The sequence below is a fragment of the Glycine max genome, chromosome 10 (assembly GCF_000004515.6).
Source record: "Glycine max cultivar Williams 82 chromosome 10, Glycine_max_v4.0, whole genome shotgun sequence".
NCBI classification, from domain to species: domain Eukaryota; kingdom Viridiplantae; phylum Streptophyta; class Magnoliopsida; order Fabales; family Fabaceae; genus Glycine; species Glycine max.
Genome location: NC_038246.2, coordinates 45,198,352 through 45,214,457, shown reverse-complemented (window position 1 = coordinate 45,214,457; position 16,106 = coordinate 45,198,352). Strand labels below are relative to the sequence as shown.

General features: G+C 30.4%; 2 protein-coding genes across 3 annotated transcripts; one reads left to right on the top strand and one right to left on the bottom strand.

The window, feature by feature from the left end:
• Positions 1–634: 634 nt before the first annotated feature.
• Positions 635–5,306, bottom strand: LOC100795462 (sphingoid base hydroxylase 2-like protein). Of its 2 annotated transcripts, none has more exon segments than NM_001255228.3 (3): positions 635–1,571; positions 4,408–4,781; positions 4,944–5,019. In NM_001255228.3, coding segments are annotated over 2 exon segments (768 nt in total). In that variant the 5' UTR covers positions 4,633–4,781; positions 4,944–5,019; the 3' UTR covers positions 635–1,028.
• Positions 5,307–9,146: 3,840 nt separating this feature from the next.
• Positions 9,147–12,381, top strand: SNAC38 (NAC transcription factor). Its single transcript, NM_001287446.1, is given in 5 exon segments — positions 9,147–9,342; positions 9,951–10,228; positions 10,350–10,628; positions 11,108–11,669; positions 12,014–12,381. Coding segments are annotated over 5 exon segments (1,683 nt in total).
• Positions 12,382–16,106: the final 3,725 nt, after the last annotated feature.

Here is a 16,106-nt window from a genome sequence, read left to right as displayed (position 1 = left end):
TAAATGTAATATTAATTTAACATTAATTTTTAGTGTGAACCAATAATAGTTTTGTTTCCTTAAATTTAATCATTCACTAAATTAGAATTAATAAATGTAATATTAATTTATACATTAATTTTTGTCAATCATCAATCAATCAATAATTTTGTTTCCTTAAATTTAATGTAATTTATTCAATTAGTGAAAATGTGATTAAGCTTATATTTTTAGCTGAAAATACAAAAATTAATTAATTAATTAAAATGCAATTCATTAAATTACTAAATAGTTCCTAAAATGGGCGACAAAAAAAAATACAATACTATTCCAGACAAAAAGAGTGTCAGCTCGTGGATTGGACCACCCAACTAGTTTCATTTCTAAATCCGTTAATTTTATGACAATCCTTTTCTGTCTATTTAATTTTCTAACATGTAATTTTAAGGCAATTAAGTCCCCTAATTGATCGATTTCATAACATTATTTCGATCAACTACGTAACAAACATAGCGTCCAAATTCGATCAACTTCACAGAATCATAAAGGAGAGTCCGATTTGTTACAGAATTAACAAATTTGAAGACTACTTTACATACCCAAGAAGTTTCAACACAAGTTAGTCATTTTCAAAGACAAAATTATATATGAACACTTTTTTTAACCATTCAAAAGTAAATGGATTATAATGATATCTTCGACAACCCAATGGTTCTGGATTACAATAAAAATTCATAATAAATTATACAAGTGAACCAGTAGTAGGAATCACAAATAATACCAGCGTAAAAACCCGGTACGGTACTCTTTTAGCAACTTACAGCTTCAAAAATGTGTTTTAAGTACATCATAAATTCATAATAAATAATGAAAAAACTCCTTAATCACATCATCATAGTTATGCTACACAAGGTGGGTTGGCAAACCTAAAGTAACACGATGAACTGAAAAAGCCAGTAAGCTCCAATGAACTTGAGAAATGCCTACAGTGGTAAAGCCTCTGGTCTGGTCCTAAGGAAAAATGATGCCATCAGATGCCTACAGTGTGACTATTCCTTTGCTAGCCTTGCCTCGAACCCCCCTTCAGGCCGCTTTACAAGATTGAAAGGCATGTATGTCCCGAGAAGTTTGTCCCATATGGAAAAGAATGGCTGAGAATAATTGTACTTCAGCCCTTGCAGTTGATGATGAATGTCATGGTAAGCTGTGTTATTCTGGAAAAAGATATGGAAGATGTTGCCAGGCAACCACAATCCACAGTGATCATCAACTGTTTTCACGATGGCAAAGCAGAAGAATACAACTGCTGTTCTTGCAGTCATCCCTGAGACAAGATATGAGATGGCACCACCTACAGTGTCAAGTAGAAGACCCTCGATGGGGTGATTGTAAAGGGCTCCTATTGCGTAAGGAACAACAAGTCTGTGATGTTGGGAGTGGATATGGCGATATAAGAACTTGTTCTGATGCATGTACCGATGCACAAAGTACTGCCATGTATCCATCACGAACATTGCAATGGCGATTTGCAAAATTTGCTTGGGGATAGAAGGCTGCACTATAACACCAGATGCATTTGCTGTTGTGGTCAACTGCAAAGTTATAGCAAGCATTTCAGACTATCAGTCACTTGACAACTAAAGATTTATTCTACAGAAAATTATATGATTTCTAACATAGCAACTGTAATTTCCCTCTCTCCCTGCATTTATTATGATAGGATAACTAAAATTTTTATGAGGCATCCAGAAACTACAAAGAGTTCATGTAAATATTCAACGTATATAACTCATCATGCAATAGCCAGGTCTATTAATATAATCGCTTCTATACTTCAATTTCTTAACTTGTACCTCTTAAGTATATAGAGGCCAGGCAATATACTGGTTTACATGTAACTTCATCAGGTTGCCAAACCAAACAGGAAAGCCTAGAGTAATAAATAACCAATATCAAAATGAAATACCATCTGCTCAACTGACACTAAATATATATCTACAACAACAACCAAACCCTAAACCCTACTAGGTAATGAAACTTAAATACAGATCCACAAAAGACAAATTAATATATTTTGAACAAAACAAAAGCTCAGGAGAGTCTGAATTATAGCTAGAGTAAATCTCAGGGTCCATTTAAAATTTGATATGCAGATTAACCTTATTAACTTGCATGAAATGGCTCTTAAAAAAAATATACTTCTACAGTGTTGACAAAGTAAAAGGGAAGTTATGGGCCAACAGATTGTGTGCATTTGTTAGTTTAAAAAAAAGACTTTTTTCCCCATAAAACTCAAGCATGGCCACATATTTATGCCTAGCTTATTACCAAGTATCTGAGTGCCAAGTTCAACAAGCCAAAAATGCCCATATTTTATGGCAGTGTGCTGTTTTTGTGAATGTAATTTTAAAGAGGTAAAAGAGAAAAAGGTGAGTGTCAGAAATGAAAATGTTAAGATGGATGTGTGGCCACACAAGAAAAGATAAGATACAAAATGATTGTATATGAGGAGAGATTGATGTAGCACCAATTACAAAAGTCCCAAGAAGCACGGTGAGAAGAACAGATTGCATGGTTTTTAGTCCTATGAAGAGGAGGGGAGACCAAAAAGCACAATGGAAGAAGTTGTCAAGGAAGATCCCATGGTAAATAACACCTTTGAAGCTTTGGTCTTTAACAAAGTTGAATGGTGTCGTGCAACCATGTAGCCAACTTCACCTAGCAGGATAAAAGCTTTGATGGTGGCGGTGGTGGTCTTATATTGCCTCCAGATGTGATTTCTCTTATAATATTTTTTCTTCTTTTGTCAGAGGTAGAAAAGTGGAATATAAATTCAGGCAAATTTTAGACTTGAGTGAACTCAAATTCCCATGAATGGATGCTTCCATCAATGAAAGGGCAAAAGGCAGAGTATCAGATTAAAGCCAAACCTAGTTCATAATAAAATATTCAACTAACAACTATAGTGTAGATTACTTCTTCCAAACAATCAACTATTAAATTGCATGATAACATTTTAAAAAAAGAAACTATTCATACCAATTAACACCTTGATATAGGATTTAAGTGGGAGAGAGAAAGAAACAGAAAGACAGAGAAAGAAAGATGAGAAGGGGGAGGAAGAACACAACAGAAAGGATAGAGAGAGACAAGGGAAACAGAGAGATCAAGGGGCCGAGCACTGCACTTCTGTTATTGTTTCAGTGTGCCTAATATACAACAGCCCTACTTTATTTATAGGCAGCTACCCAACAGCAATGAAATCCTATCTAACAATAGCGGACTGACTGACTAACTAACATTCTTCTTATTTATATTTTTACATTTACATATCACAATTCACTGTTGATATGCCAGCTCATATGCAACATCAAACCACTCACATATCAAGCAATTGGATATATCACCCCTGAATATGCCACACCATGCAATTTGGTGGATCATATATTATGTATAGAAACACATTGTGCCACACTGCCCATGCTGAAAATATATTACCCAGTAAAGAGATCACATTTGAAGCTGTGCAAATTTATGCAAAAGGTCGACAGTTCCTAGTGTTAGCAAAAGACTATTGTTTTGTGATGGACAAATTAAACTCATTACATGGTGGGAAATGGTTACCGCTGAATTATTACTATGTTTATTGAATTCACTGAGTTTTCATGCTCAAAAGATTATGACTGTGAAGGCATGAGAAAGCAACAAAAACAGTAATCCTAAATTAAAATGGTAAAGAAACAGCGACAACATTGAAGTCACTGATCTCTCTCTATCTATTTGTGTGTGTGTGTGTGTGTGTGTGTGACTGTGTGTATTTCAGTCTGTTTTTTTTATCTGTTTTCCATTTGGTATGCTTGAAAATATATATTGTCGATATCACTCTGCACTAATAGAAGATTTACTTGGGCTCTTTTATTCTTCTGGCTTGGTTTCTTAATACTCTTGCTTTGGTCTCGTTTTGGGTATTAAAGTTGTTTAATCAATTAAATGTGTCAATTGGGCCAAAGATATTTTAAGTAACACCTTTTTTATTTAATGCAGAAATTTTAGCTTACCGTAACTGACACCATATAATTTTGCAAGTCATACAATGACACAAAGTGGCCCCTTATCCTATGCTAAAAATCTTAAGATAGAAAGGGAAGATAAGAAAAACATAAAGAGTCATTTATCCTAAAAACAAAAAAGATGAAAGTAACACAAAAGCAACAACCAGAAATAGGGATATTCAAACGAAATAGTAACTACAAAATGGAACAACAGTTTCATTTTCAAAATGCCATTAGCAACAAATGTGAAGAAAGGCAGCAGCAAGCAACAAGGCACAAACTTGAAGAATAGTTTTATCAACTAAAAAACTATATTAACTACAAAATTTGGACAAATGCTATTTGCATAAATTAACTGAAATGTTGAAGAACTGACCAAGAAGAGTGCTACAATTGCCTGAACAAGCTGCTGAAGTAAAACACCCTTCACTACTGTTGAAAAGGGTACCAAATTCTTCTTTTCCTCGTCTCTCCTCGTATGCAACCGATACCTATCTAAAGGTGGGAGCAAGTGATAAAATCCAGCATATACCCAATAAAGCACGATAGGTGCAAACGTGCCCATCAATTCATCGCTCACATATCCTTCCCAGAAAACCATTGTATAAGTTCAAATGTGGAAACAAGTCAATCAATTTCAAGCAAAAACAATCCAACCCAGAAACAAACTCAGCAAGTCAAAGCAGCATCACAGCTCCAGATCTTAACTTGGACAACTTCCTTCATTCCCTGGAAAGGAAAATCAAAACTCTGCACTTGCCAAGAAGAAACAAAAAAACAACTTAGAAATAAACACTGCAACTTCTACCACATGTTTGTTTGCATGATTCTTAAGCTTTACAAAAACCAAAACAAACAAAAAACAGAAAGAAACACAGATTTTTGCATTAAACCACATTGAATTCCCAAAACCTGAAAATGTGAAGATTTTGAGGCTTCCCCAAGAACTATCAAAGCATGCAACTTTCAAACAATGAAGAAGAAACCCATTAAGGAATCTGGCACAATGGCTTACCCAGATGATTAAAAAGGTTTTTCACCCACGGTTTGAGTGCATTGCTCGATCAGATCTAGGGAATAATCCGAATGGATAAACACTGGCGAGTGGTGACAGTTGTGAGATTCCAAAGATCTTCAAAAGTTCGAATTTTTATTTCAAATTTGAATTAACTTGTATTGTTTTTGTGCCCTTTATCTTCTCTCCCTTCTCCCCTCAGAGAGAAAATAAACGTGTTAGGGAGACAAGAAAATGATTGAGGCATTTTCTTTTCCCCTCCTCCATGACCTAATTGTGATGTTCGGAAACGAGAGAATAGAGATGGATACACGTGTTGCAAACTCGTGATCTTGATCAGACTCTCCTTCAATCGCCAACGTTCGAAAAAAGTTTTTCTTTTTTACTTTTGTCCATATTTCTTTTTTATTTGTCTTTTTTTATAATTGGAAAAAATAACAACGCATTTTTAATATTTAAAAAAATTGCAAAGAGAGAAGAAAGTTTTCCATACTCTAGTGACTATACTCTAGTCGGAACTAACAGTATTTGGTAAAAAAAAAAAAAAAAAACATCAGTTTGAGGATAAATCACATTACTGCTAATGATATAATGTAACTGTTACATCATTGATTAACATCTTGTTGTTAGAGAGGTGTTCAGAAAGATCAAACTAAATTGAACTAATAAAATACTTATCTGAACCGCTTTTAAAAACACAAATTATTTTGAAGAAAAATCTAAATCCAATCACTTTACGAAAATAATTCAATTAACCAAATTATTTTTTAGTGAGATGTTGAATTTGGTTTGATTCTTTAGACACTTTATCTATATATAACTAAATTTAACTGAATCATAAAAAAAAACCGAACTGTTTAGAAAAAAATAATCAATCCAATTTATTAAAATAGTTTGTTAATTGATTTTTTTTTTATAAGATTGATCAAAATGGATCTGGATTTTGAAAAAACTCCAAATTTTATTCAATCTTATTAGAAATTAGAAAGAAAGGACTAAAAATGTCAGATAATAATAATAGAAGGATTAATATTATTTGAAAAAATGTTGAAGTACTAAAAGTAATTTTCATGAAAAGATAAGTATATAAGTATAGAGATTGATAAAAATAATCATTGAGCAATTAAAAGTAAATTTTAGAAAAAAATTATCGATTAAAAATACAATTTATTAACAAAAATTATACATATAACTATCTCATCATCGCTTACATGTTCTTTAATGACAAACATAAAAAATATTAATAGAGGAAAATAATAAAATATTGGAACTAAATCTGATTTTTTTTTAAAACTAAACGTATAATTAAAAAAGTCTAACCCTACAATAATAAATAAAATACCAACTAAAAAAACATTAAGACTTTTACATTACATTTTTTTAATCACATTAGGATTGACTTAATTGTGAGATAAATTTGTGTGATATACATGTGATCTTAGTTGTGCATACTAGATTGAATTATTAAAAAACTTCATAAAAAGTCTCATAGATTCAAAAAGATTATATAAAAATGTTATCACTTATAATTTTTTTTTAAGAAAATTATTATTAAAATTTTAAGTTTATACTTTAATGAATTTATATCATAGGAATTTAAAAATTTTGAAATTTATTTATGGATTTAGAAGAAGTTAAAATATGTTTTTCATTCGTATAAAATTGGAAATAAATGATTTTGTTCTTTTTATTTTTTTATGTTCTCCATCATCCTAAAACTAAGAACTAAATTATAATTTTGATTTTATTGTTTTCACAAATTTTTTATTTTGATTCCATAGTTTTCAAATTTTACAATTTTAATCCTTCTCTTAATTTTAAAAGTTGGATGAGATTACATATTTAAAATGAGTTTATAAAAACATAAATAAGATTATTGTTTAATTAAATCAAGTAAAATTAAAAAAATGTTATATTTCAATTTTAAAATGACCGGAGAGATAAATTTTGGGTGACAAAAGTACCCCTATAAAATGCTTTTCCCTTTTTCATATTGTTTTTCCTCGGCAACCTTTCAACAACTCATTTCTTCCCAAATTCACACTCAACCGGTCAACCCTCATAATCCAACACGTACAAAAGAAGCAAATTCTATTACTACAAAGATTCATCCTCACGTGTCACCATTTTCACCCATTAAGTTTTGAATTTAAATCATTAGTATTTAATTATGTTAAATACTTTGAAAGAGAATTTTCTCACTCAAAATAATTGGATTTGACTCAAATAAAATTGCAAGAATACATATCATCTACATAAAAAATATTATTTATGTATATTATATATTTTATCCACGTAACAACATAAAAACAATTTTTTTAAGAATAGTTGTTATATTATTAGCCATATAAAAATCTTAAGATCGTAATTGTACATATAAAACAATAATGATATCACTAAGTTACGCGTGGAGAGAAGAAAAGATAATGAAGAGAAGAAAAGATAATGAGTATTTTTGTCTTTTACATTTTTTATAAGGGTGGTGGTGTAGCGGCTAATAATATTTTATGTGTTTGTTCTATGTTGTCCTACATTTTTTTGTGTTGTCTGTTCCACACACACACACACACATATATATATATATATTTTAAATCAAACCTAAAATAAGTAATTTTGTGATTTTTTATCCCTTAAATTTATGTAAATCAAATAGACCTAAGTAACTTAATTTAAACAACTAAACACTTATAGGAAGAAATGTATCAAGAAATAGAATGAATAAAATCATATTAAAAAAGAGAAGAATAAAATATACATAAAATACTGTACGAAATCCAAATATACAATTAAATTATTTTTAGGGCTTAATTGAATTTTTTATCTCATGCTTTATTATGATTTTAGTCATCCTAATTTTAGTTATTTTCATATATCTTGTTCATATAATTATTTTACTAAATAAGCTAGCTTTGTTCCAGAACAAAAAGTAAGATCTATTTAAGTTTGAGTATAATTAATTTTGAAAAATTAACAATAAAAGTTATTTTTGAAATATTTAACATAAAAATAATTATAAATTGTAATTTAGAAATAAGAAAAATTAGCTATTAATTTAAACCAATTCTAACAAATCATGTACTATCTTTTAAAAAATTATATTCACTTATAGAGTTAAGATTTGTTTTATTTTATAAATTTAATTAATCATTTAGTTCTTATAATTTCTAAATTTATTTCTTTTAGTTTTTAATGAGTTAAAAAAATTTAACGACAAAAATTATTAAAAATTAAAATATGAATTTTAAAGACTAAAAAATTCACATATTAAACTTTAGTTTTAACAATTAAAATATCCACTTATTAATTATAAGAATTAAAATTGATAAATTTGAAAATTATAAAAATTAAATTAGTAATTGAACCTATTTTATATTATACAGATAGCCAAGAAAAATAACCATTGTGATCAGCACAGGTGTCGAGATAAGCAAAATGTGATTTGGAGTGTCTGATACGATATCGAAACCAATGTTCACACCCAATATTCCACTCCGGTACACCCAATCTCACGTAAAATAGTTAAACCCATTCCACAACGTTTAACCCCAATGCCCTAATCACCGTTGATTACCACATGATCGAGACTTAAACCCCACGCAACCGCATCACGTGAGTGAGCTCACACTCTGACTTCTTTACTCAAAGGCACTGAATCCCACCTTGAAGGAAGGTTCGCAACCACTGCTATTAGCTTCCTTCTTTGACCACAACACTATCACAAACCCAACCCAAAACCAAAAACCCTCACAAATTTCCCAATTCACGCGTTTCTTTCTTTTCAACACTCTCTCTCTCTCTCGCAACCACTGCTATTAGCTTCCTTCTCTGACTCAGTCTTTCGAATCCTCTCACCCAGAGGTTCGATTCGTACCATGTAGTGGTGGGATTTCAGCTTCGCCATTTCTTGATTCCAAAAAATTTTGTTTCTTTTTTTCCCCCTAATTTGATTTCCCCAGTTAGGGTTTTTAATTCTACTCGATCGCCGGTTTCGAATACCCGGAGGCTCGAATCGTGTTGGGGGTTTTGGTTTTTGATTAAGGAAGTTTCCGTTTTTTGTGTTGGGTGATCAAGGGTTGTTTGATTTTTTTTTGCGATCGAGAATGGGTGAGGCTTCAGGAGCTGGTTCTGCTGATTGTTTCAGCCAGATGATGTCGTCGATGCCGGGTTTTCGCTTCCATCCCACGGATGAGGAGTTGGTGATGTACTATCTGAAGCGGAAGATTTGTGGGAAGAGGCTGAAGCTCGACGTGATTCGTGAAACCGATGTGTATAAGTGGGATCCTGAGGATTTGCCTGGTAATTGATCAACCCCTTATATCTTGTGTCTTTTTTTGTGGGTGATTGTTATGTCGTTGACTTGGATTTGTGTTTATTTTGATTTGGTTGTTTTGTTTGATCGTTTAGAAGTTGTTGGTTTCGAGATGAGGGTTGAGATCTTCATGTTGTTAATATTGGTAATGTTTGATGCTCATATGGTTAAGTGATGTTTTGGATGTGTTTTTTCAGGTTAGAGTACCAATCGTTGACTTGGGTTTGCTTCAATAAGGTGTTGTGTGTTATTTGGGTTCTTTTGATTTGTTGATCTAAGCAGTTCAGGTTATTGTTGATGTTTTCTGTTAGGGTGTTTTCAGGAGTTTGTTTTCTTTAGCTTTTGAGGTGGATGTAAGAGTGATTCCATCCGTTTTTTTTTTTGGGCTTTTTAAGTTTCAATATTGTCAATGCTTTGGAGTTCTAAAGTTTTGGCTACTTTTAGGAAAATTTTATACATATAGGATATGGGGTGCATCTCTAACCATCTGTCATATATACTCCCAAAATATCTTTAATCTGAAATAAAACTCTGATTACCCTTCAATTTCTTCTTGTTTGATTACTAACTAACAATGGCTTGTAATATTTTGCAGGGCAATCTATATTGAAAACTGGAGATAGGCAATGGTTCTTTTTCTGTCACAGAGATAGGAAGTATCCTAATGGTGGAAGGTCTAACCGAGCAACCAGACGTGGGTATTGGAAAGCAACGGGAAAGGATCGTAACGTGATATGCAATTCTAGGTCAGTTGGAGTGAAAAAGACCCTGGTTTTCTATGCTGGCAGAGCTCCTAGTGGTGAGCGGACTGATTGGGTTATGCATGAATATACCTTGGATGAAGAGGAGCTTAAGAGATGCCTGGGTGTTAAGGTACCACTTAATTGGCCATTTTTTGCTTCAAATTTCTCGATTTGTTGTTTTCTTAATCATTTTGATCATGAGAAGAGTACTATTTACTGACCTTTGGGTTTTGATATAAATTTATCTTCAGGACTATTATGCACTTTACAAGGTTTACAAGAAAAGTGGACCTGGTCCAAAAAATGGTGAACAGTATGGCGCACCATTTAATGAAGAACAGTGGGCAGATGATGACATAGTAGATTTTAATATCAACTCAGCTGATCAGGAGGCTCCAAATGATGTTGATAATGGTAATGTACTGCAGCCTTTGCTTGATGATGAAATCGACAACATCATTAGGGGAATTTTGGATGATGAGCTTGTCCTTGATCAGCAGCATGTGAATGGTTATCCTGACTTTCCTCAGGTCTGTGATCTTCTCCATATTTCTTCCAAGTTCTCATTAATTTAGCTCTATTTTTATTTCTTTTTTGTTTATTGTGTGGGTGGGGTGTGGGGGTAGGAAACCTTTAGCAGCAGACACTATATTATGTAATTATATGTACTTTTTCTAGTTTTGATCTTGTTGTCTATAAACTGTCTTCCAATTTGACATCAAAATTTTCCAGCTTATTTAGCAGTTTTAGTGGTAATGATTCCCGTTGTTCTGTCAAAATGTGTGAAGAGCTGCTGTACTTGTGATTTTGGATTTGTGAAATATAATGCTACATTTGAATTTCTCTACTAAAATAAAGAAACTGGAAGGGAGTTTCTCTTTTGTTTGTTGATTTGTAATATTGGTTTCTCTATCAGTTTTTCCAAAGCTGCTACTGATTTTTTACTCTTTTAATTTCTACATGTCATTTCTGAAAGGCATTGACTAATATTTTTTCTAAAATCGTGTAGGTTGTTAGTGAAGAAACACAAAGTACTGTTGTGGATCAGTTCTCTGAGGCTGTGATGTTCCCTGAGCCAGTCAGAATCACACAGCCTAGCAACCAATTTTTTGATGCACAGCCTAGCTTTGACTTCAATCAGCCAGTTACTTCTCATTTGCATGTTTCTGAAGCATCTGAGGTCACTTCTGCTTCCAGCATTAAAGCAAAGGAGCTTGATTTTAATGAGGATGGCTTCTTGGAAATTAATGATCTCATTGATACTGAACCTATATTGGCAAATATGGAAAATCCTGTGGAGTACCAGCAGTTTGAAGATGGGTTAAGTGAACTTGATCTGTTCCAAGATGCACAGATGTTTCTTCGTGACCTGGGGCCAATTATTCACGAAACAGATTCACATGCATATACAAATGCATTTGTCAGCAGCAATATTGAAAGTCAAAGTTACCAGTTGCTGCCAAATCCAGAGGATGCCAATCAAACTGTCGGTGAATTCTGGATGCACGGTGAAAGAAACACCCCAAGTGCATCAGAAGGCTTTGTTGATTCTTTCTCGCTATCATCCCCAGGTATAGTAATCAGCACAAGATACAGTGTTGCTCCACTGCCAAATAATGATTTTACTTTCTTTGATTCGGATGGAGATGCAAGGTTCCCATCTCATTTGTGCTGAGCTCTTCACTGTTTACTGCTCCTGATTAACTTGCCAGCTTATGCATGGCAGAAATCTTTCTGGAGTATAAAATTTTTCCATTTTGAGATCTTTAAAAACTCAAATTAAGATTTCTGACTATATTCCCACTGGGAAAATGAGAAGCGAGCCAGTTTCAAGTGTCTTTTGTAAAATCTAAAACAAATGTCTTAGGATATCCCCTAATATATGCTAGTTTTTGTTTTTGGTCATGTTTTTTAGGTGTTGTATATGAATCTGTTGGCTTTCCTACGGAAGGCAATAACAATCAAAGTAGCACTGTGGAAGATGTTGCTACAAGTAGCTTCTCCTCTGCTCTCTGGGCCTTTGTTGAGTCAATACCTACAACTCCTGCATCAGCTGCTGAAAGTGCTTTGGTGAACCGAGCATTGAATCGAATGTCTAGCTTCAGCAGGTTGAAGATCAAGCACACAAACATTGCTGCAGCAGGTAAAGACACTGCAACTATGAAGAGAGCAGGCAGAAAGGGACTTCCATTCCTTTTCTTCCCTATTATTATTGCTTTATGTGCTTTTTGTTGGGTTTTTGTTGGAAACTTAAGACTATTGGGGAGATGTGTCTCTCCTTGAATATATATATATATATATATATATATATATAAATCCAAAGTTTTGCTGCTAGGTATATTTTCTCTGGAACCTCCCAGAATGATTGTTGTCTGGGATCTCTCCCCGGAATTACCAAACAGTGCTGTCCTAACATTTTCTCAATATAAAAAAAAAAATAAAACTTTGTGAATATTGGAGGCAATATATGTAGGGTAATTTCTGATGAGCCTTAATTCAAGAGAAGGCGCTGTAAAGGAAATTGCAGGGTGAATTGCTAACTTGATTCACAAAAACTTTACAAGTTTTTATACTTATCTAATCTAATTTTTGGATAAGTTTATTTAGTTTGTTCTTTTAGGCCCCATGGAATATATTGTTCTTTATTAACCCGGAGATCACTTTATTTTGGAGATTGGTTGTACATGGATAAGATCTTATCTTGTGGAATGTGTCTTTGTATTTTTAATGTTCTTTTGTTGGTTGTAAGTTGTAACGCCGGCATTGGCATTAGCATTAGATTCATATTTTCGATTATTTAGCATGTGCCCTGAATAACCGGTGTGCAAGTATGGATGGAGAACCGGTTATTTCATCAACCTGGACAATTCATGAAAATGGTCGTATTAATATCATATCTTATCAAAATATCATAGTAAAAAAGTTACTATAATAAACCAATAAAGTAAGTGAATCCAATTTTAACTCGTGTTTATAAGTTTTAATCAAGTTGGAACTAGATTCACAAAATTAGCCCTATTAAAATTTCAGGCCATAAAACAAGAAAGAAAAACTTGTCCCGCAAACTGTTATGAAAATCGGTTAGGTTATTGACTCGGTCCAAGCACTGATCAGTGGGTTTTACAATATATATATATATATATAACACCTAGCAAAATATAATTTGATATAATCATTTATTATTATAAATTATTTTGTGAGTATTATCATTAAATAATTAAAAAATTATTATTTTTTATAATTAAATATAAAAGTTATTAAATGATGATAAATAAGTCTGATAAAAATATATAAATATTAAATCATATTATTAATATTATAATGATTAATTATTATATATTGTTATTAAGATATCAAATAATATTATAAGAATATATTATATGTTAATGAATAATTAATCATTAATAATTAAACCTATTATAGGAACTGTAGAAAAAAAATCTTACCGGATTAAATTAGGCGAATTTAATTTGGATGACTGAGTCACATCAAACTGGCTCAGGTTAAACCATGCCGGTTACATTTTCGATCCAATTTTGATAAATATGTCACAAACACCCTTTTTTTTTTAGGATTCAAACACCTTGTTAAAATCTACGGGTTTAATATCAGAGTGAAACACCTGATATATTGATATATTAGTCATATGATCGGTGTGCCAAAAATATAACATATATGCTTAGTAGGTTAGTATCCGTGTATGATGCATACTAAATTCAAATTTTATAATTTATAAGATTATATTTTAAATATGTTATTAATTGTTTAGTTTAAATTTTAATAAATATGTATTAGTGAATATGTTGATAAATTTATATATATATATATATATATATATATGAAATTTTTTATAATTAAAAAGTATTGTATTAGGTAAGATTTTTTTCAATTTAGTGACGTATTGGATGCATTATTATCCCATATAACTAAATATTTAAATATATTTTTTATATAGATACAATCAAATGCTGTTAATGCAATTAAATATTCAATATATCAACCAATTTTCGATAAAATCAATTAGCATGAAAATTAGTATTTAATAATATATTTATATTTGATATTAATATTTTATTCTAACTCTATACACTAAAATATTTAAAAAGTCTATAAATTATAAATCCTAATATTCATCATATAAATAAGTAATTTATATTTTATTTTCTTGTCCCGAAGTAAAATTATAAAACGTAAAAAAAGAAATATAGAGGAAAAAGATTAAAAAATAAATTAAAGCTATAAAAATTAACGATATACATTATAAAAACAGGATTATATGACAATAACACACATCATACTTTTGAGGTATTGATAAAAATGACTTTAAATTTGAACAAGTGTCACAACTTAATGAGATTAAATTGATATTTTTGTTCGACTATTCTTTTATATATGTATATAGATATATAGATTATATTGTTACCATAGCAATAAAAATTATTTTAATAAATAATGAATATGTTTTAGAAAAAGACAAATGAAAACTATGGTCATGTTCAATTTAAAATCTAAAAACTAAGATTACAGTTTTTTTACTCAATTAAGGTTACAGTTTTTACATAGTATAATTCTATTTCTAACATTCTATTTCCTTTTACCATTTTTAAAACCCATCGTATCACTATAAATTGGAAAAAATGTTAAATAATAATTTGAAATGTTATTTATTGAAAAAATTTAAATATTTAAGTAATAATAATAATATTTAGACTTAAATATGTTTAAGATCTCCAATAAATGATCGAATTTGGTTTTGGGTCTCTAATAAATTTTTGACTTAAATATGTTTTTAGTCATTTAAATTTGAATCATTTTTTTTTTAGTCCTCCAAATTCAAAGTTATTTTTTTAATCCTTGAAATCTACAAAATACTTTTTTTAGTCCTTATGCAAATTACAAGTCAAACATGTGGAATACTGAGATTCGTGATTTGTAACAACTTTTAAGTTTTGATGATCAAAATTTGATTTTTTATTTTATATTTTAAAGTATGTTTTTGAAGGTTAAACATTACCATAATCAAGTCAGTACAAACATTAAAAAAAAATCATTGATTGATTTTAAAATTAGTTTAATTTTTTATCGACTTGATTTTAACATTTTAAAATTGGCCAAAAAACTTACTTTAATATAAAAAATAAAAAATCAAATTTTGACGATAAAAAATGTCAAATATTATAAATCTTTTATTTCTTATTTAACACACACTTTGCCAAAGGACTAAAAATAATATTTTACAAATTTTACGGACTAAAAAATAACTTCAAATTTAGAGGACTAAAAAATTATGACTCACATTTGTGGGACTAAAATCACATTTTAGTCTAAATTTTTTCATTATTTTGAGTCTATAATATATTAAATTTTTTACTTTGAGTTTCTACCATTAAGTAAGTGATGATATGTTACTTAGACATTAATCTTTCCAACACTATCAATAGATGTAATAGTGTTATATAATCACATAATTGACTATATAAACTCAGAACAAAACTCAATAATTTTTTAGAGACTTTAAATATATTTAAGTCAAATACTTATAAGTTTACCTTAAAAAAAATAAAAATGGAAAAAAGGTTAAATATTTTTTAAAAAAATAAATACTTTTAGAAAAAAGATACATAATAAATTTTAATTTTAATTTTTCACATTTTACTCTTGAAGACTCCATCATGTTATCCATTTTGTTGTCTTTCTTATCATAAATGAATAAAAGATTCATCTTTATCTTGCATCACATAATCTTTCATGTTAGATAACATCCAACACTTGATAATCAATATTTTTTACTACATAACCCAACTCACAATTCAAAACAATAAGAAACATAAAAATCAAACTAATAAATAAATAACAAAACCAAAAAAACTAATAAAAAAAATACCTATTAGACATAAAAAATCAAATGCCTGATAAATTAAAAAGCAAATATATCAAAACTTTTCACCAAAGAAAAAACAATGAAAAAAAATACTAATTCTTAAAAAGAAATAGTACAACACATTAAA

Coding starts and splice junctions, on each gene's coding strand:
- LOC100795462 (XM_006588390.4), bottom strand. CDS start 4,632: ATGGTTTTCTGGGAAGGATATGTGAGCGATGAATTGATGGGCACGTTT. Junction 1,572..4,407: donor CAATTGTAGCACTCTTCTTG/GTCAGTTCTTCA, acceptor ATAACTTTGCAG/TTGACCACAACAGCAAATGC.